The following is a 23,728-nucleotide window of genomic DNA, read 5'->3' as shown; positions in this document are numbered from 1 at the left end:
ACGGCGCTCGCGCGCCCGCCGTGGAAACGGTCAGCGGAGCAACTGGAAGCGAGCGCAATTGTTTCAGGCTCAACGTCTCGCCGAAGGTGCGGGACGTCGACGAGAGGATCCGGACGGCGTCCGAGCAAGTCGCCGTGTGCGATCAAATCCTGCGGGACTTGAAAGAGCTCGACCGAGTTCTCGCGGTGAGCAACGTCGACTCCGCTTCGGGCACCGCGACTCGCCTTTGAATGCGGTTGTTTCCCCCACAGACGAGATCTCCGCGGGACGTGACCTCGCCGCCGCAAAAATGACCCGCTTCTCGCTCGAAGGAGACGTGAGGCAATGCGTTTTATTAGTACAGTGCTCTTAGTTGAGAAAGTTGTGATATCGAGCATATGCAAACATCCGAGCTGATCCATTGCCGTTGAAAAGACACATTCTCGCACGCCGGGGGCTGGCGAGGCATCCCTTCGGAAGCGCGCGCCGTAGCCATTTCCTCCTTGGAATGCTTCTATGCGATGGTCAAACGATGATGAGAATAAACCCGTGTCAAAAACAATCGTCACGTGTCACCTTGCGATCGGGAGGCAAACGGCGGGGCCGCGAGCCTCGGCCAGGGGCGTCCGACTCGGATCCCGCAGGGCCGCCGTCCCGCGCGTCTTCCGAGTCTCCCGTTGCAACGCGCCGGATTCGGATGAAGACGTTCGCCGTCGGGCTTCCGCAGAGCTCGCCGATGATCCGATCACTCGAATCCGGCGCGTTGCGACGGGGAGACCCGGAAGACTTGCTGGACAGCGGCCCTGCGGGAAGCGAGCCGGACACCCCCGGCCTTGGCCCGAGAGCCGCATCGATGCTCGCGGGAGAGCTTCGGAGCCGCTCGGCCGGCACGAGCAAAGACCCGCCTCTTCATTTCTGGTTTGAAAGCGAGTCATTCCTAAAACGGAATCCATCTTTCAAGAGCTCACTCAAGTGGTCCTTCAGCGCAGGCGGCTAAGGAAGGAACCCGCTTGCCACGCTTGGGCGTCCGCCTCATTCCCAAAGGGGAACGGGACTTTGTACATCTTTGTGCAGTCGACATCAGTTTTCTCTCTCTTTCTCCCGACCGTTTGCCACTCAAGCGATGCATATAAAAATACTCGAAAAACGACACCAAGGAAGGAAGGAGATGCGGCGTCCGGGCGTCTGTTGCGCATGCCACTGAAAAACGGACTTGAAAATTGCATAGCTGATTCATCGTATGTGGAAATTACGATGCGTCCATTTTAGCATTTGGACCCGACTCATAATACTGCAACTGCATATCTGGAATGGTTCCGAGTTGACGCCGCGCGCGCGCGGGACCGCCGTCTAGAGCAAAAGTCGCACGTCGACGCTGGCCGTGGCTCTCGGGAAATCGAGCTGCCTTGAGGCTCATTTCTTGCACTCGGGGGGGGGGGGGGGGGGGGGGGCTAAAGTCACTCGTGCTCAAGCAGCTGGATGTGAGGGGGGGGGGTCATCCATAGAAAATCTCTGAACAGTCGATGCTTTGAAAGCGTCCCCGTTCCGGCCGCCTGGTGCAAAAAGCGGCGGCGCCGAGAGCGCGGCCGAACGCCGGGCCGGCACAGAGCGGAGGCGTGTCGGGATCATCCGTTTGTCACGGCAGAGGCCGACGGCCGCGCTTCGGGAGAGGACGCGCTCATTCTCCCTCCCCAAGAGGAAACGTGGGCAGACCCCAAACTCAAATGCACGTCCGAGCGGAATAAATTAATCAAAGGCTCTTCATCTTACAGGACGGCGTTGCCGGTCGGAAGCGAAAGGCATAAATAAAGGACAACCGACAAGTCCAAATGAGGTTTAACTTGGAGCGGAGCGACAGAAGCCCAAATTTGCCAAGCGCGGGGAGCTCCGTCTCCATCGGTGCAATAAAGCCAGCTCCGAGCGCCGCCCCCGCCGGGCCGCCGACGCTCGCAATTTCAGTGTGTAGACGGCGCGACCGGACCGGATGCCGTCCGTGACTTCGATGCGGTCGCGATCGGCGTCGTGGGACGAACGCTCCTCAAGCGAAGGGAACAAAACGCCTCCTGGAGCGCGGTTGTCCTTTAACGGTCAACCGCCGCAAAAAGACTCCAACGGCGGTGGGTGCGGCTACGTCGCGCGACGCCACGGAGAGGACGACGCGCTCAAGGTACGAGAGGTGCGAAGCGCGCGCGTCTAAGGGTGGCCTTCGGTGGCCATGCCGAAGTCGTCGGCGACGAGCAGCAGGGCCTCCATGTTGGCGGCGCCGTCCGGGCTCTGCATCGAGAGGAAGTCCGACACGTCCATGTTGGCGAGCCCGTGCGGCGGCGACGTCCCGGCGGGGCGCGGCTCGACTTCACCCACCTCGGAGGAAGACGCGGGGAGGCAGCACGGAGAAGAGCAGGCGGCGGCCGCAGGAGGAGGAGGAGGAGGAGGAGGAGGAGGCGGCGCGTCCGGCGGCCGCTGCCGCGCGGCCGCCTGGTCCCTGCAGGCGCAATGGCACTGGCACGACTCCTCCTGCTTGATGATGATGACGGGCAGGCTCAGGCCGATCTGCTGGACGCAGCTGCCTGAAAAGAGGAACGGCGCGTCAATTCGCCGCGCGCTCGTCAAAGCGAGCAAAAGTCCGTCCTCGCCCGTTCCATGAGCAAAAGGACAAAAAGAAGCCGTTGCGATTTGGGATGAAAAGCCATCTCACCGGCGCCGCCGCCCACCGGGATGGCTGTGGTAAAAAACACCTTCTCCACTTTCGGGCCGCCCGGCGCCTGGGAAGGAAGATGGCACACAAGGAATGGGAAAGGCGCGCCGCCAAACGATAGCGGGCGCCGCGGCCGCCTTTCTCACTCACCGCTTGTTGGGGATCCAGTTGGCCGTTGGCGGCGCCGCTCAGGATCCACTGAAGGTTCTGGTCGGACATGACCAGGCCGGGCGGCGGCGGGTTCGGAGTCGGCCCGACGGCGGCCGGCGGGGCCGCCCGGTCGGGCGCTCGGCAGCAAGCCCGAGCCGGCGGCCCCTCGGAGGCGGGCGCTTGAGCGCGGGAGGCGACGTCCGGCGCCGGGGCCTGAGATGAGGGAGGCCGAGAGGCGGCCGAGGGGGTGAGAGACGAAGCCTCGGTCGCCGCCGGCGGGGCGGGGGTCCCCGGCCCCAAGCGCTCGTCGAGACCCTCTGCGGAGGAGCGGGTCAATGGGCGTCAGCGCGCGGACAACGTTTTGGGGGGGAGGCCGACAAAGGTTCTCACCGCCCGGGGGGGCCTCCTCTTGGCTCACGCTATCTTCGGGACTCTGGAACATGAGCTCAAAGATTCTCACGGGCGTCAGATGGTTGGCGTCCAAATTCTGCGCCTGCAACCAGTTGGAAACGGGAACGACGTTCGCCGTCAGCCACTCGGCACCCGAAGCCGCCGCTCTCCTCGACACGAACGCGACACCGATTGCGGGCGGGACTTGACGGAGGTTCGCAAACGTGCCGATTCCGAGCCACCGAGGGGAAGGGAAAAAAATTAAATCAGTGGGACGGTGACCTGGGGATTTTTTTTTTGGGGGGGGGGGGGCACCCCCCTGCTAGGACAAGCGGCAACGTTCCACAACCTGAAGTGTGAAGATTGAGCGCGATGCTCAAACCACTGTCAAAGATTCAGCAGGGAAAGGACGCGGCTTCCCAATCAAGGGCAGACTTTGGGGCGAGCGCCCGGCTCCAAATCGCACCCCCATTTCCTTTCTTTGCATCTCGACGAGGATCCGTCGCCATCCGGCGGGGAGCCGCAAGAAGTACGGCGGCGTTTTTCTAAATGGCTCTTGGCTTTGGGACGGCGGCGACGACGCGAGAGCCTTCGAGGATCGCCATCGGAAATCCCGGCGGCCAAGGGGGACTTACGTTGCGCAGTTGCTCCGGCAGGTCCGAGTCGGTCGAGATCAGACTCAAGTCGCTGAGGCACAGCGAGTGGTTGGCATCCTGCGGCCAAAGAAAACCGCGAGCGAAAAGATGAGCGGGGGGTGGGGGGGGGGGGGATCCTCCAAGAGGCGGCGGCGTGACTCACCTCGGACAGCGGGCGAGCGAGGGCCACGCCGAAGCCGAAGGGCGCTCCCTTATCGTGGGCGCGGACGTGGCTCTTCAAACTGTACTGGCTGCTGAAGGTCTTCTCGCAGCCGTCGCTCGGACAGTTGAAGGGCTTCTCGCCTGCAAAGCGGGGATGGCGACGGCGAGCGATGGAAAAAAAGCCCAAAGGGGCGTGGCCCGGACGCGGCGACCAATCGCGACGAGTAAGACGTCACACACGTCCAATCACAGGGGCTGTTTCCAATCGGAAGATGGAAAGACTGATCGGGAGAGCTCGTGAAAACTCGACCATAAGGTACCTGACCCCCCTAAAATTTTCTCAACGGATTTAGACGATTCACAAAAATGAGTCATAATAATTAATAATCAATTATTATTATTTCATAATAATCAATTTAAGAAATAAAAGGGCGGATTAAATAAATCGCCATCGTTTCCAGAGAGACTCGGATGGGAATCCTCCACGGGAAGGGCGCCGTCACGTTTTCCGCCAAATACGACGACTCGGCACTTTTTGGCCACGACAAATTGGCGCGCGGGAACCGCAGCTACGGGGTGCGCGTCGGTACCTGTGTGGGTGCGGACGTGGGTTTTCAGGTGATGACTCGCCGCAAAAGCTTTGCCGCAGCCGTCGTGGTCGCACCTTGCGCGGCGGGAACAAAAAAACAAACAAATCACGTCAAAGCGGGGCCGAGCCGGCCAAACGCAAAGGGAGGCGAAGCGCGAGGAGACGACGGCGCTCGGGCCTCCCATCCGAGGGGGAAGCGGCCCGTTCCCGTTTGCTCGGCGACGGCGGCGCTCACCGGAACGGCTTCTCTCCGGTGTGCGTGCGAAGGTGCTTCCTCAGGTCGCTGAGAGTGGTGAAGTACTTGCTGCAGCCTTCCGATTCGCAGTTGAAGGTTTTGCCCGTGTGGAGTCTCTGGTGCGCTTTGAGCCTGCCGAGAACGACAACGGGCGGGTGGAAAACGGAGAGGGCCCCGTTCGGTGATTGCTCAAATGCCTCGGACGGCGGGAATCCCCCACGCGGGGGGGGGCCTGCGGAAAGTCACCGTCGGCGAGGACCCAAACGACGCAAAGGGTCGGTCCCCGCCGACAATCCGGCTCATCTTCGCGCCTCGCCGTCAGAACGCCACGGCGGCGAGGCAAACTTCCACAGGCAAGGGGTGACGAGGACGAAACGGGGACGTCGCGCGCGGCGCTAAGCTGACGGAAGACCGGCGCGTCTCACCGGCGCCGGCGAGAGAAAATTGAAGCGCAACTGGGAAAGAAGGGACTTCGGCGAGGATGTGGCTCGGCCGGCACGAGGAGAGTCAATCGGGGAGGCGTCCAAACTCGTCGCGTTGGGTTGTGCGTCTGGTTTTCACAAGACGGTCCCGCCCGCCCACGTTTTCCATCAATTTGGCTTCGCTCGAGATAAGAAAACGCAGTTTGCCGCGACAGCCGGAGTGACCGCGAGAAAGAACCCCCCCCCCCCCTCCCGCGTTGATGACAGAAAGCCAAGCGTCGGCGAACGGCGTAGAAGCGCGGCTTACCTGTACAGCGTGTTGAAGGCCTTCTCGCAGCCCTGCACGTCGCACTCGAAGGGCTTCTCCTTGGTGTGCACGCGCACGTGGATTTTCAGGCTGTACGAGGTGAGGAAGGCCTTGCCGCAGCCTTGCTGGTTGCACACGAAGGTGTACTCGCCGCGGTGGGTCTTCTGGTGCGTGCGCAGGTTCCCCGCCGTGCTGTACGTCCTGGTGCAGCCTTCAAACGTGCACTGGTAGCGTTTGACCTGCGCGGCACGGACGCAAATTGAAAGCGGAGCGCGGGGGGAGAAAGAAACGGCCGCAATCCCCCCACTTGGACGATCTCGGTAAGGGCCCGAACGCCTGAAGAGAAGAACGGCGCCACGCCATCTCGGCGAAGCCGCGGGCGATGACGTTGCGCGAGCGAGCGTACCTTCGTCAACAACAGTCGACCGTCTCCCCTCCGGCCGTGACCTACGACACGCTTTCCGCGTCCGATTCCGTGACCCGTCCGCGCTCCCGACCCAACCTCCGGCCGCTCGCCGGGAGGGGGCGACGAGTGCCGCGTCAATTTGTAGACGGGCATTTTTTTTCTCCCCTTGAGCCTGAAACGTGGAGCATTTTTCTCCTTCCCTCAAGAACGCAATTTCCATGTCCTCTTCGCCTGCGCCTCTTTTCCAAACAAACGCAAGCAACAAATGAATCCGTACGACAACGAGCCCTTTCAGAGTGACCGCGTCGAGATTCGGCAAGAAAACGTCCATCGACTTCAATGTTGACTTCCTCAACTTTGAAGCGCTCGCAAAATTCAATCAAACAAGCGCGGCGCCAGCCAAAGTCAGAGTACGGCAAGAGCGGAAACAACTCCGGTCCCCCCCCCCCCCCCCCGAGCCAAGAAGGCGTCTTGCCTCGGTCTGCCTGGTCTCCGGACACTCCGAGTGCAGCGTGAGGGTGGCGCCCTCGATGTTGCGCGGCATGGGGGTGGAGCCCGGATTGATGGTGAACTGGATCTGGTCCGGCGAGATGGTGTGGTGCACGTAGCCCCGCGCCATGGCGTCGGGGTCGGCCATGAAGGCCAGCGAGCCCTCCTCCTCGTCGTCGCCTTCGGTCAGGAAGGCCACCCCGTCGTCGTCGCCCCCGCAGTGGCCCTCCTCCTCGCCTTCCTCGTCCAGCCGGATGGGGTCGCGCTCGATGAGCACGGTGGTGCGGTCGTACACGCGGCCGCCGCCGGACGACGGCGGCCGCTCGCCCTCGTCCGAGCCCGTCTTGTCCTCGTCGTCCTCGAGGTCCCCTCCCGAGGGCTCCGCCTCCACCTCCGAGCGCAGCGGCGCCCGCGTGCGAGGGCCATTTTCCGACATGGTCCCTCGGTGCCGCTCCTTCCTTCGGGCCCGACGGAACTCGCGCGCTTCGCTCCGGCTGCGCTTGGAGCTGGCAAAACACAGGACAGACGGCCGTCGGCTGCGCTCGACTTGCGCATCGCCCGTCACTTTTAACTTGGGCTTCACGAACAAATCGACGCGCGATGGGCGCGTGAGGTCCGGGCGGCCAACGTTCAGCCGGTTCGCGGACCGCCGCTCACCTGGACGCAAAACAGGTCATCATCGTGCGCGGGTGATTCGCAACCAGGTCGACGGCAATTTTTAGTCGTCGTGGCGGGTGCGCATCAAGCCGCAACCCCCCCCCGCCCATATCGGTCTACTCAAGAAGTGGCTTTCGGTTTCAAAAATGTCGCTGACCCTTGGACGAGAGCGACTCGAGTGTATTTCGAACATCCTTGACCAATTGTACGAGCCGCAAGTGCAACGTGAACACAAAGTGCAATCTTTCCTTCTTCCGAGCTGCGAGATGATGAATGACAGATGGATTCCTTTCGGTGGCAAAAGGATGACTTCTCGCCTTCTACGTCACCTGTCCGAGCCAGTTCAAAAGGATCGAGAAGTTTCCTTTCAATGACGTTCCTCGAATCGTCACGGTAAAGAAAGTCACCGAGACGACGTTTCGCCCTGTCCGTCACTTTGATCGATTTTGCTGTCGTCGGGAGGGGGGGGGGGCTGTTTTATCTCGCAGTCAACCCCAACATACTCACGCCGGTGGTTCCGAGTGTTCCGATCCATCTATCGATACTGTATAAGCAGAGAAGAATTTGCAATGCTACCGAGCTGCCACAAATAACACTCCGTTTTCTTTCTCTTTGCCTCGTTTTAGCCGGCGGTAAGCCGAGGTCGAATGAACGCGCCTTCATCTTTCCGCATCCGGTCCACCTCCGTTCCGTTTGACACCCTCGCGTAACGTTTGGCGTGAGCGCTCGGGGACGGGCTAGCTTAGCTCAGCACAGCGCAGCGCACAAACGCACCACTTACCGTTTAAACGTCGACAGCTGACCTCAAAGCTCTCTCCGCTCTTTGCCGCACTCAATGACTTCCGTGTGGCAACGCGACACGGTCGCTTTCCCCGACTCTCAACTCCGAAGGCGCCCTTCTCGGCACCGAATTGAAGGCGACCCGACTTTTGCTGGGGGGTTGACTCGCGTGTTTTGGGGATGTTCGGCACCGCGAAGCCTCCCCGGGACACCGAACGACGTCACGTGGGAACGGCAGTCCGGGTGCATTGTGGGAAATTGTAACAGCAACTGACGCGACCGCCCACCGTTCGTGCTCATTTCGAAATTGAAAATAAATCAATAAACGTTGAGATCGGGGGAAAAAAAATGGAATCACGATACAGAATCGAGACCGGCACACTCACTTTCACTTGACTTTTTAGGTCAAAACATTTACATTGAATGTTTTACGAACTGCCTGATATTTATATAAAGTTCAACCCGGCCTGCGTCAAAAGGTGACAAGAAAAACGTTTTATTGTGTAGCTGAAACGGAAGTTGCATGTGACAAGCTATTATTGTCATTCTTTTTTTATGTAAAAAGAAAAAAAACCCGAATATGTCCATAAAATCCCAAACACCGTGGCGACTTCCTTTGATATTTTTAGAGGTTGAAGGAGTAATCGTAGGTTTCTGACTTTAAGCCGCGTTCATCATTTTTATTGAAAGCGTCTCCGACTGCCCCGACCTTGTCAAACTTAGTGAGGGACAGCCTCAGTGTCCACGACCCTATCAACTGTCAGAAAAAAAGGACATTTTGATGTGTTGATTTTTTGTGCGTGACTTTCAAGAAAATCATCAAATTATCATGTGAAAGAATGACATTTCCGGTATTTGGAGAGAAAAAGAGCGCAGCACACGCCACACAGCTGCCTGACGTAGTACCAAGACTGACCTGTGAGAGGCGGCATAAATAAAATGTATTGTTATTATTATTATCGTGCCAGAGGCCAGCGAAGAAAGATTGGAAACTTCAGTACAAAAGAAATGGGAGGACAGTATTTGGAGTCGGAAATAATGCCGATTTTCCAGTAAATTGCTACGGTGTCAAGAATAAAAAACACGAAACGGTCCTTTTCCAACAACTCTTTATATATAAAACAATTACTCTGTACAACTCGAAGGAATCATTAAAATATATCCATTTTAAATAAACATTGAAAACAGGCTTGACAAAAAAAAATAAACAATTAAAAATCCACAGATCACACAAACATACGTAGAGTGTCTCACATTAACTACATACTACATCTTTTTTAATGTGTCTGAAAACTCTTCAAAAACATGCAAAATGATCTCAAATATGGGAAGGCAGTTGCGTGTCTCTGTGTGCGTTTTATTTCAATGTGGTCCTCCCTCCATCTAGGACGAGGTGGATGAGCTCTGGCCCAGGAAGTGCTGAAAGAACTCCCTCGCCTTCCTCTTCTCCGCGAGGTCCTGCTTGGTCGGCGACCGCAGGAGCAACGAGGCAAAGATGGTGGCTGCACGTGGAGATACAAGTGTGCGATAACAATTAGGATCAACCCGAGAAGCACCCCACCCCCACCCCCACCAAAATTGCATGAGAATGCTCCTCACGCCGAGGCGAAAGATTATAAAATGAATCCAAGTTTTGAATAATAGGAAGGGAGACACGACGGCAATTGGCTTCTGATCGGCCAATGCGGAATAATGAGCGAAATATGCCAAATGTGTTGACATTTGGAAATTTCATGATGAAAGGTGGCAATTTGGGGAATGCGAGTAATCGTTGCCAACATGTCCTGAATGAGGAAGTTGGAATTTGAAAGATGCACAACTTTTTTGAAAATGTATTCACCTGAATGTTTTTTTTAATTTACTTTATTTAACACTGGGACAGTTGGAACTTGGAAGAGATGAATTATTCTGCTTGAAAAATGAAACTCCCCCCTTCTTTTTTCTAACTATTCTTATTTTATAAATGCCATAGTTTAGCCGTGTCAGCAATGTTTTTTTGAAATTTGATTTCAAATCACTGCGACGGATGAATTCAAAACATGTTATTCGTATTAAAAATACAGAGTTTGAAGGCAGAACGGATGTGTATGCGCTTTTAAAAAACATAATTCCATATTTGTCAAAGAAAACGCAAGTGAATTTGAATTGAACGATGCTTTTAAAATCCTCGTCCTTATTTTAAAAGCACAATTGGCCCGGTGTAAAACAAGCAAACAAAAACAATGAATTCAATTGAGCTGAAGAATTCATGTGTCCATTTGACCTTCGACTCGATTTCTCTTGCCATTCTTTCCGCAGGCAAAAAAAAAAAAAAAAAAAAAAACGACCCCGAAGCAAACCAAATGCATCCCGGGTGGCCCGAGGAGGTTTCCTCTCTAATCAGGAAAGGCAGACTGCAGAAAAAAGCTTTGATTCGTCTTACCTACGACGGTAACGTCTAATCGGTTGCTGGCCGAATTCTTCAACAGCTCCCGCAAGAAGGCGGCTAAATAATTAAAAACATTTCGGTGGCACTGAGGTAGCACGGAGACCACCTGGAAAGAGACGAAGCGCCTTCTGAGATTTCCGAACGAGCGACGGGGCCGACGAGCCGCGGGCGGGGGGCGGACAAGTACCTTTTCACACCGGACGGCGTCGGAGCAACACTCGAGGCACTGCCGGTAGAAGGCGTAGGGAACGACCGGCTCCGGGAGGGCGTCCAGGAAGAGAAGCAAGGCCTCCGCCACCGAGTGGTTGCCGCCGGCTACGCGTCACGGCGATGTCAAGGACGCCACGTTTGCAGGAGAAAGTGACAAATGCTTCGCTCTCATCAAATCCCACGCAAAGTCGCCAACTTTGAAAAGTGCCGCGATTGCTCAAACTTTGCGCGCTTTAGGAAAAAAAATCGTTTCTGGTAAATGTTCAGTACTGTTGAACCGGACCAGAAAAAAAGCCCAAACAAGTTCAAGGCTCTTCTCAAACGTCGCGCATCATTTCAACACTCGCGTACCAATTTTAGGATGCCCCGGTTGAAAGGATACAGAGAGAATCGGCCGCGCCGGTGTCAAGACGGTCCCGTATTTCGGCAAATTCGCTGCGGAGTCCCGGTTGTTGAAAGATGTCTTCCTGCGGCGGCGACAACAACAAAGACTTCTCCAGCCGAGGCAAAACCGAGCGAACGCTCGACGATCCCAACTTCAAACCTGCTTGATTGCATTGCGAAACAGGTGATCCACCATCATCCAGAGTTCTTTGGGAATGTCCAGAGGCTTTTCCGCGCCTGCGGCGTTCTCGTGCGCGGACGCCGCCATCTGTCGGTTCGGCGCAAACACAGGCGACTTCAGCCAAAGCCCTCGCGAGCCTTCCGGACTCGCGAGGATCCGCGGACGCGTTTTCCATCTGGCTCATCCTCACCGGGGTCGCGCGCGAGCTAGCGCCCGACCCGGCCGACTTTGGGCGGCGGCGGCGCGCCCTCGGCGGATCATCGCGACACGTACCCGGACGCGCGAACGGGAGCGGCGGCCCGCGGGCACGGCCTCCGTTGGTTTTGAAAAAAGATCCGATAACGCGAGATGGATGAGAAACAGAGAGCTGCCACCCCCCGCCCCAAATAAAAAAGTCTCAGCCCATCAGCCATGGAAAAAGCTACAGAATCAGAGGAGAGCCGCTGAAGGATTACGTTTGCTTCAAAGCCTTCGTGGTCGAGGAGTGGATCTTGAGCGCTACAATATCTTCAGATCCTCTTCTCTACATGATTAGAATGAGGCAAATGAGACGTCTTTATTTGTATTTTAAACGCGTCTCGTTATCAAGCGTACGGTCCGGCGTTGCCTCCCGCTTGTGCCGATGAAAAATGGTGGCAGCCTCCATTCTTTAAATCCAATCGAGTGTCTCGGATGAAGCTAACTTGCGGATTTTTGGAAACACCCGAGGCCAGATCCCCCGCAAACACGGACCCCCCCCTCCCCCCCACCCAATAACAATATCATATAATAAAGCGGGTCACCATTTGACGGAGGCTCTCCCGAGGCACGTCCCGGATGGGCTCCCTCAGCCGACAGAGGACGCGGACGGGGGTGCCGTAGCAACTGGGCAGGTAGCTTCCCGTCACTGAGATGAAGTAGTCCTTGCCGCGCTCCAGGTGGAGAACCAGGATGTCTTCCATCTCCTGCTTGCCGGAATTTAAGTCGGGCGCCGTGGCGCGGTTGACGAAAACCTCAAGGTCGACGTCCACGGAAGCGCCTGCGCTTGAAGAGAGAGCTCGGTCATCGCCGGGGAGGCGAGGGGCGAAAAGCGGCCCCCCCGCCCCAATTTTTCTGGGCCGCATCGGTGCGCCAAACTCGGCGGTGCGGGACGAGGCGCTTCAAGCGATACGCGTATTCCGCGACGGCCTTCTTTCCCGACGGTGCCCCGATCGCGCTCTCGCTTTCCGGGCGGCCGCGACGCCCAACTTCAACGCGGAGGTCCCGCCGCAAAAGGACCCGCGCCCGGCGCCGCGGCGGGTCGAGCTCAACGAGGGCTCGCCGAAGCGACGGCGCGAAGGCGGAGCGCGGCTCACCCTGAGCGATGAAGCCCTTGGGGGGGTTGGCCGTGAGCCAGGGCTTGCAGTACGCGGCCTCGTTGGGCTTGCGGATGAACTCGAAGTGACACGGCACCTGGCCGTCGTTGATGATGCTCAGCGTCCTGGCCCGGTGCGCCATGTACTTCACCTCCTCAAAGTGGAACTGTCGGACGAGTTGAAAAACGAGCCTCGGCTCCGTAGCGGCCGCGCGCCACGTCGCCGTCGCCTTACCTCTCGTTTGGACAAGGTGACGGACGGAATGCACTCGTTCTCCATTTTGTCGAAATTGCGAACGATCTCTTCAAAGGTCTTCTTGTAGGAGTCGCCATTCACTCTCTTGACCTGGACACAGTTGCGATGCGCACAGGACGTTCCCGTGAGAAAGCAAATTGGTCATCGTCCGCTCCTTGCGGAAGCGCCGTCCGCAACGCGGCCCTCGCTTCCGCAAGGATGGCGCGCGGTTCCGAGCTAGCCGACGCAAGTGTCGCGCGGCTCCCGATAACGGAACCGGACCGAACAAAGGTGCCGCGACTCCATTCAAAGCAAGGCGACGCCACCGTAACGATTGTTTGCATCCCACCGGGGGGGGGGGGGGGGGGGGGGTTCAAAAGCAAGGTCGGGATGGCCCCGTTTCCATGCGCGCTGACCCAGATCCCAAAGAGGAGGATTTGGATGGATTGATCAAAACGCAACGCGAGCACATTGTTCAAGACTTCAACAAAGGACAACAGAGGTCAGTTTCGCTCCCGCTGCCTTTTTCAAGACGTACGCGAGCGTGCACGCCCGCTGCCGGAATATTTCTTGATGTGTTCAATGCAGAAATAGCAGCCGGCAAGATACGCTCGGTACTTAAAAGAGCTTTCGACGACTTTGTAATAGAATTTTTTTTTCATTTTCGGCCTTCTTTCCAAGTCGAACGGGGACTCGGCATACGTGGCGATTTTTTGCAGCGAAAGAGGCGACTGACCCCGACGACGAGCAGGGAGCTGACGGGTTTGTGGTCGCTGGTCTTCAGCGTCATGTGGCTGCGGTAATGCCGCTGACTGATGTCCTTCCCTCGCCACAAGATACGGTCGCACCACGCAGGCGCGCGGCATTTTTCACTGAAGGCGCAAGAGAACACGTTTCAGCTCGGTTCTTGAAATCAACAACAACAACAACGACGCCGAGCGGTCAAAGGTCGAGGTCGGGTGAATGCGGAGACTCGTTCGGAAAGACCTTTGGTTCCGGACGCGGTGCGCAAGCGACGCCCGCAGCCCCGCATCCCTTCGTTTGGATCGTCTAATGCCCGCTTTGGAGCGCCTCATTGTCCGCCGCCTTTCTCTGCGCGCGCGACGCACAGAGAAAGGCGGCCGTGCGAGGAGGGCGGGGGGCGGATGGACTAAAAGCAGTCCCGCGCGACGGCCGGCGCGTGGGAAATCTCCGCCCGGTCACCGGAGGCTTTTAGTCAGGTTTTTAGTCACGAGCGCTCGACCCGGGCCCGATCGGCGCCGAGATTTCATTCGAAGAAGCCGAAATACCTGCTGTCCCACGCGTCGGAGCCGGCGTCATATTTGTAGGTGGGCTGGAAATGGATCTCCCCCTCCGCGAAGCCGACGAACACCGCCTCCTCTTCGATCTGCCTTTTGAGCTGCCGGCCGACGCGGGCGCGGGACATCAATCGACGGAGCGCGCGCGGACGGCGAAGCCGCGTCGCGCCGATTACCTGATCGTACGCGCGGAGCATCTCAAAGTCCTTCTTGCCGATGAGGTCCTTCACGTCGGCGACATCCAGGTCGCCGATCCTGTAGTTGAGGTCGCCGATCCAGAAGACCGCGCTGAGCGGGCAGAGGGACAATTCAAGCGGCGCACGCGGCGAGGGGGCGCGCGGCCGCGTTCGGCGTCCTACTCGTGCTTGGCGATGGTCAGCGGCGGCTGCGCGGGGTCGGCCTGGCGAAAGCGCAGGCGGTCGCAAATGTCTTTGTAGTCCTGATTGCGCCTCTCGTACTCTTCGGCGTGCGCCGCCAGGTGGCAGTTGACCACGCAGATGTCGGAGTTGTGGAAGCGAAAGCGGAGGCCCACCGCGCCCTTGTTGCCCTGCGGGCGGCGAGCGCGCCGGATCAGACCGGAAGCGAGGCGCCGGCGCTCGCCGCTCGCCGCGCGTCCTTACCATCCTCCCCATGATGCCGGTTCCCACCGACTCGGCCTCCACGTCCGAAATGAACTCGGCGTGCTCCTTCTTCACGTAGAAGAGCAGCATGATGCCCACCAGCCGCACCAGCTTCACCTGCGCCGTCGGATGGAAAATGGACTCCGCCGGTCAAAATACACCAACGCGCGCTAGTGTCCCGAGCGCCCGCTCATCCATCCAACCGCAAAGTCAAGCTTTTGTTAGCCGCTCTTTTACAACCACGCGTGTGTGAGCGCGTGAGCGAGCAGTTCTGAATTGTGCCGGCAGTGGTATTTCATTGCCACGGAGCAGCCCGCCCCGCCAACTCAAGAGATCGCACGGTTCAAAGTGCATCTCGGTTGGGCCGTAGTCGCTTTGACACAAGCCCATTCCGGACCTTTTATTACGACGCGCGGCAACGATTTGCAATTGTGTGTGGTGGGGGGGGGGGGGGGGCGACTTTCTTACCAAGGCATACTTGGCATCGGGATGCACGGCGTCAGACACGGCTTTTGTCCACTCCATCTCTTTTGGAGTGTCGTTGAAGAAGAAAGCCTCTTTGCTGAGGTCCAGCTCCTGGAAACTGGGGGGCGGGGGAGACCGACACTTTTCAGAGCACTTCCCGAAGGCGAGCGGTCGGCTCCGCGTTCAGGCGTCGGAGCCGCCGGCGTCCGGGGGCACCTACCCCACGCAGTACATGTCCGGAGGGTCGGGCGTGCAGCTCAGCCACGGCCGCAGGCTCTCTTTGGGCGTCTGCCCGTTCACGTTGTACGTGCCTAGAAAAAAGCTGCGCGCAAGGGGGAGCGGTGAGGAGGCGCGCCAAGCTAAAGCCCCTCTCCGAGACCGGAGCGGCGTCCGCTAACATGCCGGATCATCATCATCATCGTCGACGTGCGCGCACGACGCAAAGTTTTGTTCTTCGACCGATTGGGCGGGCCCATCCCGAAACGCACGCCGCCGCCCGCCGGCCACATTTTAAACGCTTTACGATGCGGATCGGCTCGGCGGAACCGCGCCGTAGCGCGCAAAATGACGTGTAAATACGTCAAGGGTAGGCGGTCGTCGTGGCTTTTCTCACGTCAGTGAAATTGGAGAAGCGCGCGGGTTTAGGCCACAATCCCGCCGTCAAGAAAAACGACTATTTCTGGCTCGCAAATGATCAACGGTGAGCAACGGTGACATCTCAAGGCGGGAAGGGCTGCCGTCGCGTACCTGAAATGCTCTCGGTAAATGTACAGGTCCTCGTTCTTCAGCAGCTCGCACTTGATGAGGTTGTCCCGCAGGCCCAACCGCGGCACGGCGAGAACGGGAGGTCGGGCGGCCCGCTCATCCCGCTCGTCCCGGCCGGAGGCGTCCCGACTGCGGCGGCCGGCGAGGGGCGGAGCAAAAACAAGGGAGCCGTCAGGCGAGCCGGCGTGATAAAACCACGTCCGTCTCGGTCCGCGGCGTCCTTCTGCTACGGCGGAAGCGCGAGGAATTCGCGGGGACCCCGTCGCATTTCAGACTGGCTTTGTCAATAGCCAACGTCACCCTTTCACGCACCAATCACGATCATCTGTAACCCGGAGTAACCGCTGAAGGACAAACAGGAAGGCCTGCAGTCCTCGGCTCGGGTGAGCCGGGCGGGCCCGGAGAGCCGCACTTCAAAAGGCGTCGTATCGTGCGGCGGCCCCGCGCGGAATTCCAAGATTTCCAACAACGCGCGGGGCCATCTCCGTGCATTTTCCCGTTTTGATTTCACCGGCGGCCAATTTCGGGGTGGCGATCTTTTCGCACCAAATTGACGACGGACAAAAACGCCGTCATCGAGGCCCGCGGAACACGCGGTTGAGAAAGACAACATGTTCTTTCCCGGAAACCCTTCCCGTCACTGGGTACAAAAGCGTGTTGCGTAAGGAGGGGGGGGTTCATTGCGGGCGTAAATGCTTTACCTCTCTGCGCTGGAGCTGGGCGTCGCGCTGTTGGAGGCCTTCAACCGTTCCAAGCTTTGCTTTTTCTTGTCTGTCGATTTCTCTGTTGGTTAAAAAATAGAAGGAATCAAGATGACGCGTGCGTGCTCTTCAGACCCCCCCCCCCCCCCCCAAAATCAGGACCGGAGCGCCCGGCGTGCGCATCTGTTGCGAGCGCTATTCAGGACGCGGCCGCTCGGAGGCGGCGCGGGTCCCCGCGCTGAGCTACGCGTCGTTACAACGAGGAGTCCAAGAAGAAAACGCGGAAATCGCTTTGGGTTCGGGCAGCGCGCCGACGAGCGGCCTTTGTTTGAGGGCGGCGAAGCGCTCATTTTCCTGAGCGGGTCACCGGCGTTTTCCATCGGGCAGTAGCCCGCGGCGAGCTGCCTTCGGGAAATAAACGACAAAGCGGCGTGATTCGCTTTGCCGGTCGACTCCGACGGCAGTGGAATAAAACGCCTTGAGAGCGGCGAGATTGGACTCTTTTTGAAGGGCGGTTCCTCGCTTCGGCAAAGGAAAACCCGCTCCGCTCATTCCAAACGGGATGGTTGTCGGACAACGGCGGAAAAAAACGGCCACGACTCGATCCGGAAAAATTCTCCAGCTCGGCGACTCCGATGAGGACGACCTCCCGCTCACGTGCGATTTGCTTCTTTGGACATTCGGTGGCAAAAACAGACAAGGGCATTTCCTCATATTGCGGTCGGAGGCGTTTTCTTCACACTCGAGCGTCATTTGGATTTGAACACGGCGGCCGACTTCCTCCTCGCTGCGCTTGTTGCGGCCTTTCTATCACGCTGCGAGGTGGCGCAAAATGCCGCGCGGGCCCTGAAAGCAATCTTTGCTGTCAAGCAAGTATGTTGCAGTGGGACATGGCGAGTCAATGTCTTGCTATGCCGGGGGGGGGGGGGGGGGGGCGAGACTCGCCCGGGTCGTCCGCACGTCTTCTTTTTGTCCGCAGAGCACCGCCGGCTTCAAGGACACAAGCGCGCTTCTACAGTCGGGCGGCGAATTTGCGAGAGTCCCGGCCAGCCGTGCCCTTTCGACGGCTTGACCGAACAAAAATCAACACGGGCGCACGTGGACACGCCATCCCGTCTTTTGCCGCAACCGACGACAAAGTCGCTCAACGCGCGGAGCGGCAAACGATCGGCCGATGAGCATCCGGTCGATCGCCGCGCGGCGTTCCGGCTCAGGCCGCGTTCGCGGCGCCGGGCCGCCGCAAAAAAGAACACCCGCACCACACGCGCAACGCAGCTAGAACTGCTATTCCGCATAAATGTACACGGCGGCGCCGCAACCGACCGCGATTTCAATCACCGATTCGTCAGATTTAAACGTCGATGTTGATTCGCAGGCCTCGGTTCAAAACCGGGACGTCGTTTTGCTTTTAGGAGGCGAGCGAGTCGATCGTTGTTTTCCAAAAAGGAAAAGCAAATGTTTGCAAAAGCTTTCTTTTGATTTGGCGACCGGGGAACATTTACTGTTGAGGAGAGGAGGACCTTTTGAAATGAAACAAAACGAGCGGATTCCGCAAAATAACGATCGCTTAGTTGACTACTCGATTCACGGTTGCGTCCGGACTGATGTCGGAAAACGGGGAGCTGGATTTCTGTCGTCGTTCACGCGTAGGCGCCAAAACTCTCGGTCACGTGGCGCTCGCCTCCATCCCGCTCCCGTCAGCCCCCATTTCCGAGCCGCCATCGCATTGCACTTTCACCGAGACGCCTCCTTATCGGGCGCTTTATCGTGTCACACGCAACGGCCGTTCGGAACCTTTCGAACGCGAACGCACAAAGTTCGGCCTTGCGTCACAGCGTGAAAGCCGCCAATCGGCACGCAAGAGGATGTCAAAAGTCGCGGCCGCTCAAGTCGCTTCCACGCGAACGGCCAAAAGGACGGCGGGACGCTTTTGCGAGCAAGACGCAAGCGCGTGTCCCAACGAATGACGTTCTTCCGACACTGTAACCACAACAACGCGACGCTCAACCGACGGCGCGACCGCCGGCCGGGAAGGAAAGCGTCCAACCGGTCACGACGTTCCCCGCAAAGGGTCCGTCCGGTTGAAGAAAAGCCCACCCAATGTCGCTCGCTGCCTTCCTCCCTCGAGCTCGGCTGCTCGTTCGCCCCAGCCAACCACCGAGCGCCGTCAACAACCCGACGAGTGGAGCGGGAGCAAAATGTCGGTCGTACCGGAGTCTCTCGTGGCCACGGACATGTCTCGGGCTCTGCTCGCGTTCTGTGGGGGACGAGCCGAGCGGCGGGTGCGGGCGGCTCCCGAGCGGCGGCGGCGGCCCGCGCTAACGTCGCCGTGGGAGGAGCTAACGCGACCTCATCACGCGCGCGTGCACGGCCGAAGCCAGCGAACGCGCAAGTCCTTTTCCTTTGCTTTTTGGGGGCTCGAAACGGTCGGCTTCCGCTTTCAAACGGCTGGCGGGCAGTACGCTATTTGTTTGACGGCGCTCTGACGCCCTCCCTCTTATTTTGAAGAGGCCCAACGGGAAGCGGTGCGCTCTCTGACCCTTGGTCGTCTTGTTCTTTGTGCGTCGAAGCCTAGTTACGATTCACCAAATCAAAGCCCCGAGAAAAGGCTCAAGAAAGCACCCGCGACGCGACCGGGCCGAGATCAACCGTTTCAAAAGCCTTCCCGCCTTCAAGTTCACGTGACCCGCACAGTTCCAAAAGGAAAACGAAAAGTACTTTCCGGCGGGGAGTAAAAGCAAGCGCGCCGCCGGTAGCTGCGATTGAAGTGAACGTTCGATTCATTGTTGTCGACAGCGGTCAAACGTGACCCACGACAGCGCGAAAGAATGCCGTTTGTGCGAGTCACTCGGAAAAGACGTCAAATGGAGGCCATTTGGGGGGCTGTCAGGTTTTTGAAGACCTCGAAAAGGAGTCGTCTTGCTTTTGTTCAGGTACATTTGCCCCCCCCCCCGCTATTGGTGTTCAAAATGGAGGAAGCGCAGCAAGACGTGTTTTTTTTTTGTTTGTTTTGTTTTTTGTGAGGCAGCGTGGCCCTCAGACGATCCGGAGACGCGACAAACCTGTTTTCTTGTGCTGGTTGAGTTTATTCAGCGTCGCGCCGAGGGGTGCCAAGGCTTGTTTGACGAGTCCCGGGCCTCTGGTGGCTGTTCGGTATTTGTCGATCCACTCAAATTTGGCTTCTCGGGTTGGAAACTTGCAAACGTCTGAAGAGAGACGGAGAAAAAGAGCATTGGAGTGACGTCGCTCGACGTGACGACGGCCTCTGCGGGCGGCTCACCTTCGCCATTTCCCACCCGCTTACTTTGAGCATCGACGGGTAGCGCCTTGTGGAATCCCTCCATCTTCGGGACCCTAATTCCACAGCGCCCCAAAATAAACACCCGCTACCCAAAAGGTCATCGTCCGCGCCCCCGAGAGCGGGAAGCGCAAGCGGCGCCCCGCCGGCAAAAGTGACAACTGCCTGACCGATCCCATCGCGCCGACTCCAATCGAGTCGAAGGCAAATGCTAAAAACCAAAAGAAAAAAACAAGCCCGGGGAGGAAGAGGCGAGACGTCCGGGAAAGAACTCGGAGCTCGATCCGACCTGAACTCCGCCTCTTCTTGTGTCACAGTCTCCTCGCGTCGCGTCGCGCCACGCCCAGCTTTCATTTTGGAACGAGTGCGTGACGCGAGTCAGGCAAACGCAGGCGCACTTCAGGCAAGCGGAGCATTTCTGCGGTCGGCACCACCAAGGTGGTCCGGATAAACAGAAGAAGAAGAAGAATGGGTCCGTCGGCGCTCGGTGGGAAAGGGTTTGAGTTGGAGCGTGCGCCGCTGTCGTCGCCATACTCCACCTCCAGAAAGTACTTGGAGACCCACACTCGGGCGGCTAAGATGGCAAACTTTCATTTGCATCTCAGCCCGGGACACACACAGAGAGAGAGAGAGAGACAGGAGCTGGAGCGACCGGTCAGGAGGGCCAGCCGTGTCCCGGGCTGCTCCCCGGACCCTCTGGAGGAGGAAGCTAGCCAAGCTAAAAGCTAGGATGGGCAGAAGGCCCCCCCCCCCCAGGCCCACCCCGACAGCACCGGGCAGCTCCTCCAGTCAGGGAGCGATACGCCCGCCCCCGCCAGAAGGAGAGGTCCCGCTATCGGATAGGCGGGACTCGCCCCCACGCGGCCATTTTGAAGATGGCGATAGCGATCTGGATTTCCATAGCGCAACTTCTTGTTCTTCTACTTCTGCATTTCATCATTTTGCTGCTGTAAATTGGCAATTTCTCCATTGTGAGACAAATGCAGGCTTTTCTTGTCTTATATTGCAGAAGGCACTTCCTGATTTTTTTTTGAGGGGCGGGGGGGGGGGGGGGGGAGTCCAAGCAGAAGCCTGAAGGTTTTGTGTTCACTGCTACCGTATTTCAAACTGTCCAAATTTGCCTCCACCTTAAACAAGGCTTCCTTCCTTCCGTTCGAGCTGAACAAAAACGGATGATCTTTGTTTGTCTTGTGATTTGGGTGGAATTATATGGACAAGAGATTTGTTGTATTCGGGATCTTTTGTGATGGTCAAATGAACGGGTTTTGGCCACGTCGCTGTGAAGTGTTTTCGAGCGAAACGAAATGCTGCCACCAAAAGCCACCTACCGCTCCAAGCACGAATGACCTCCCCGAGGAAGAGTCTCGAGTGAGACCCGAAGGGAAGTTTGAGCTCCAGACTTTCATCCTTGTAGCTCACTCGCACTCGCGTATCAGCACCTTTGAGAACACCGGGGGGGGGGGGGGGGGGTTACGTCACAAAAAGGACACCGCACAAAATACAGCAAGGAAAAAAAAAGCCACTCACCGACAAGTACGAGCTCCTCGGGGGAGGAAACTGTAAAAGAGACAAAGATGTTTGACGGAGAGTTAAGCTGGAGAACGGGGGCGGGGCGCTCGGGTCGCCCGAGAGCGTTTTCGATCCCTCTCCCCTTCGGCACAGCCGATTCAAACCATCAGATCATCGGCGAGCTCCGCGGGGGCCCGAAACCGTCACCGACGACTGTGCCGGAGTGAGGCGGGACGGGGGCCTCCGGGGGCCGCGGGTCCCTACCCCCGCTCTCAAAAGTCCTTTGTTGCAGCAGTACTCAGATGGACGCACAGAGTGAAAGGTTTCCAATCGGAATTTGTTGCAGTTTGGATGATGGCAGCTTCCGACGGAGAGAAGCGGAGAATTCCTCCACCAATGAAAGCGCGTCGCGACGCGTTGCGTCGCGTCACGTCGCGTCGTCCAACTCCTCATCCCAAGAAATGAGAACGGGCTTGCCTATTTACAGGTGCGACCATTCATGGACAAATCTACGGTCGATCCACCTTTTGAAGTCAAAGCACTTTCAGGGCAGCTTCGCCAGCGAGGTGCGCTTGCGGCGCACACCGAAGCCAACGCGCGGACTCATCGAGCGCCCGCTCACCCTCGACGACGGCAAAGTGGAGGTCGATGGGTATGACGTCCTCCAGGGACACGTCGTCCGCGGCAATGGCCATCCTCCGATGGGTGTAAATAAAGATTCTGTCAGAAAGTAAAGCAACAATCGGCGAAAAATGACCAGCGGCGCCGCAATCGCACCCGAGGGAAGAGCCGCGTCCAAAAACCAACGGAGGTCGCGCGACGGGACTCACGCGCGTTCTCTGGCGGCCTCCACCAATCCCAGCAGTCGGCTCTCGGTCGCGTCACCCGAGAGGACGTCGCATTGCACCGCGTGTTTGACGCCGCCGTTCAGGAAAATGCAACGCCGAGACCGAAAACACGCTCGGCGCAAAAGACATCCGCCGGAGGACCCGCGTTCGATCCTGCGGCCGGCCGGCGAGCGGTTAACGGCGCGCGCACGTTTCGTGACTCGAGGCTTCGCATTTTGCAACGACCGTGGTCCTTCTCGGAAAACGGCGCGGATACGTGCGACCTTTCCTTCTATCGTCCGACACCGCCGTACTCTGTATTTTTATGATGACGATTGTTTTGAGTTGAAGTTTGAAAGGACACGAGTTGAATCCGCAACCTGTTGAGGGAGCAGCCTGCCGACGGCCGCGGCGAGCACGCCGCCCTCGGGACCACCAGCCGTTGGGGATGCACCCTCTCCTTTTCCCCTTTCATTCTTATTCAAAGTCGTTTTCCGAATGAATCCTTTTGCCACGCGTGATCCTCCCATGAACAACACCGACGCAGGCCCCCTGTTTTTTTCCCCTCTCCCTTTTCCGTCGGAGCTCCGGCGCCATCTGGTGTCTAAAGGCGGTCGCTACCAAACTCGGTTCCCAATTTGGGGTCGTCCCACCCGCGAAACACGCAAGCGTGTCCCCCGAGCGCAGTTTTCTCGCCTAAAATGCGGCACGTAGCCTTTTGTTGCCTGAACTAAAGCCTCTTAACGGAGCCGGACAGGATTAGAAAGCCGAATTGGAGATTAGGCGCGGGTCGCTCCGACCAAGGCGAAGGATACTAAGACGCAGTTTTCGTCTGGTTGGAGGCTCTCTTGGATGGCGACCGACTGATCCATGACGGCCGCGGTGCGTCTCGAGGCAACTTGCAGGAAGTCCACGCGTGGGGGGTCGTCGCGGATCTCACGAGTGGCCGACGCGGCATGCGGGCTTCTCGGTCGCAATGTGACTTTTCGTCCGCTCGTGTGAGGACAAACGCTCACCGCTGCCACGCGCCGATTCGGAAGCCCGCACCCCTGTGACGTCAGCACCGGCCTGTCAAAACACGCGCGCGATCGCGCGCGCCCGTTCCAACATGAATATCCTCGCGCGGGGAGGAGGGGGGGGGGGGGGGCTGGACCGAAAAGTTAGGTCAAATGAATAGGCTACATCGCTAGACAACTTTTTGGGGAGGACCCTTTAGCACAAAACAACACAGCTATTTTTCGGGGGGCGCCCCCCCCCCCCCCACACACACAAAAAAAAAAGTCAAGCTTTGGGCGTGATTGTGTTGCGGTTGTCACGTGATGAGCGTCATTTGAACCCAGAAGCGGAAGTAGGAGGGGAAAAAGCAAGCCAGAGAGTCTGGATATGCCGCAAAGGCGCGACGAGGAGCGGGAGGCGTTTTTGAGAGCTCGACTTTCTGACAGCGTGTCACTGTGCAACCCGATCCCAAACTTTGAGCAAGCCCATATTTGGGGCTTGCTTTGTAGGGCGAGTCATTTTTGGGGAACTCACAAAGTTGGCCGGGTCACCTTTTTTACCCAGCTGTTTTCGGAGTGCGTC

At 58.1% G+C, this 23,728-nt stretch overlaps 2 protein-coding genes across 7 annotated transcripts; both read right to left on the bottom strand.

Annotated features, from left to right (window-relative positions):
* Positions 1–311: 311 nt before the first annotated feature.
* mtf1 (metal-regulatory transcription factor 1) lies at positions 312–8,130 on the bottom strand. 2 transcript variants are annotated; one of them, XM_086114431.1, is made up of 12 exons: positions 7,898–8,130; positions 6,446–6,965; positions 5,565–5,803; positions 4,836–4,967; positions 4,602–4,675; positions 4,013–4,152; positions 3,850–3,927; positions 3,215–3,317; positions 2,825–3,141; positions 2,675–2,741; positions 2,341–2,546; positions 312–2,253 (listed from the first exon to the last, which is right to left on the bottom strand). In XM_086114431.1, the coding sequence occupies exons 2-12, from the start codon at positions 6,893–6,895 to the stop codon at positions 2,173–2,175; spliced, it is 1,887 nt and encodes a 628-aa protein (XP_085970557.1). In that variant the 5' UTR covers positions 6,896–6,965; positions 7,898–8,130; the 3' UTR covers positions 312–2,172. The 2 variants fall into 2 exon arrangements, with proteins under 2 accessions (XP_085970557.1, XP_085970556.1); XM_086114430.1 differs by having other exon boundaries at positions 312–2,546.
* An 858-nt stretch (positions 8,131–8,988) lies between these two features.
* On the bottom strand, positions 8,989–23,161 carry inpp5b (inositol polyphosphate-5-phosphatase B). 5 transcript variants are annotated; one of them, XM_086113306.1, is made up of 23 exons: positions 22,966–23,155; positions 22,154–22,233; positions 21,946–22,043; positions 21,342–21,371; positions 21,143–21,253; positions 19,579–19,722; positions 16,517–16,598; positions 15,798–15,944; positions 15,271–15,372; positions 15,054–15,168; positions 14,586–14,702; positions 14,325–14,512; positions 14,142–14,253; positions 13,957–14,066; positions 13,404–13,539; positions 12,668–12,778; positions 12,434–12,599; positions 11,882–12,117; positions 11,079–11,186; positions 10,917–11,001; positions 10,512–10,639; positions 10,319–10,430; positions 8,989–9,398 (listed from the first exon to the last, which is right to left on the bottom strand). In XM_086113306.1, the coding sequence occupies exons 1-23, from the start codon at positions 23,020–23,022 to the stop codon at positions 9,280–9,282; spliced, it is 2,694 nt and encodes an 897-aa protein (XP_085969432.1). In that variant the 5' UTR covers positions 23,023–23,155; the 3' UTR covers positions 8,989–9,279. The 5 variants fall into 5 exon arrangements, with proteins under 5 accessions (XP_085969432.1, XP_085969435.1, XP_085969433.1 ...); XM_086113309.1 differs by having other exon boundaries at positions 13,957–14,253; positions 22,966–23,161; XM_086113307.1 differs by lacking the exons at positions 21,143–21,253; positions 21,342–21,371; positions 21,946–22,043; positions 22,154–22,233; positions 22,966–23,155 and adding an exon at positions 19,797–20,177 and having other exon boundaries at positions 13,957–14,253.
* Positions 23,162–23,728: the final 567 nt, after the last annotated feature.

The sequence above is a fragment of the Hippocampus guttulatus genome, chromosome 6 (genome assembly GCF_054856545.1).
Source record: "Hippocampus guttulatus isolate MCC_2025c chromosome 6, RoL_Hgut_1.0, whole genome shotgun sequence".
NCBI lineage: Eukaryota > Metazoa > Chordata > Actinopteri > Syngnathiformes > Syngnathidae > Hippocampus > Hippocampus guttulatus.
The sequence above is the reverse complement of the archived record's forward strand: the minus strand, read 5'-3'. Positions and strand labels throughout refer to the sequence as shown.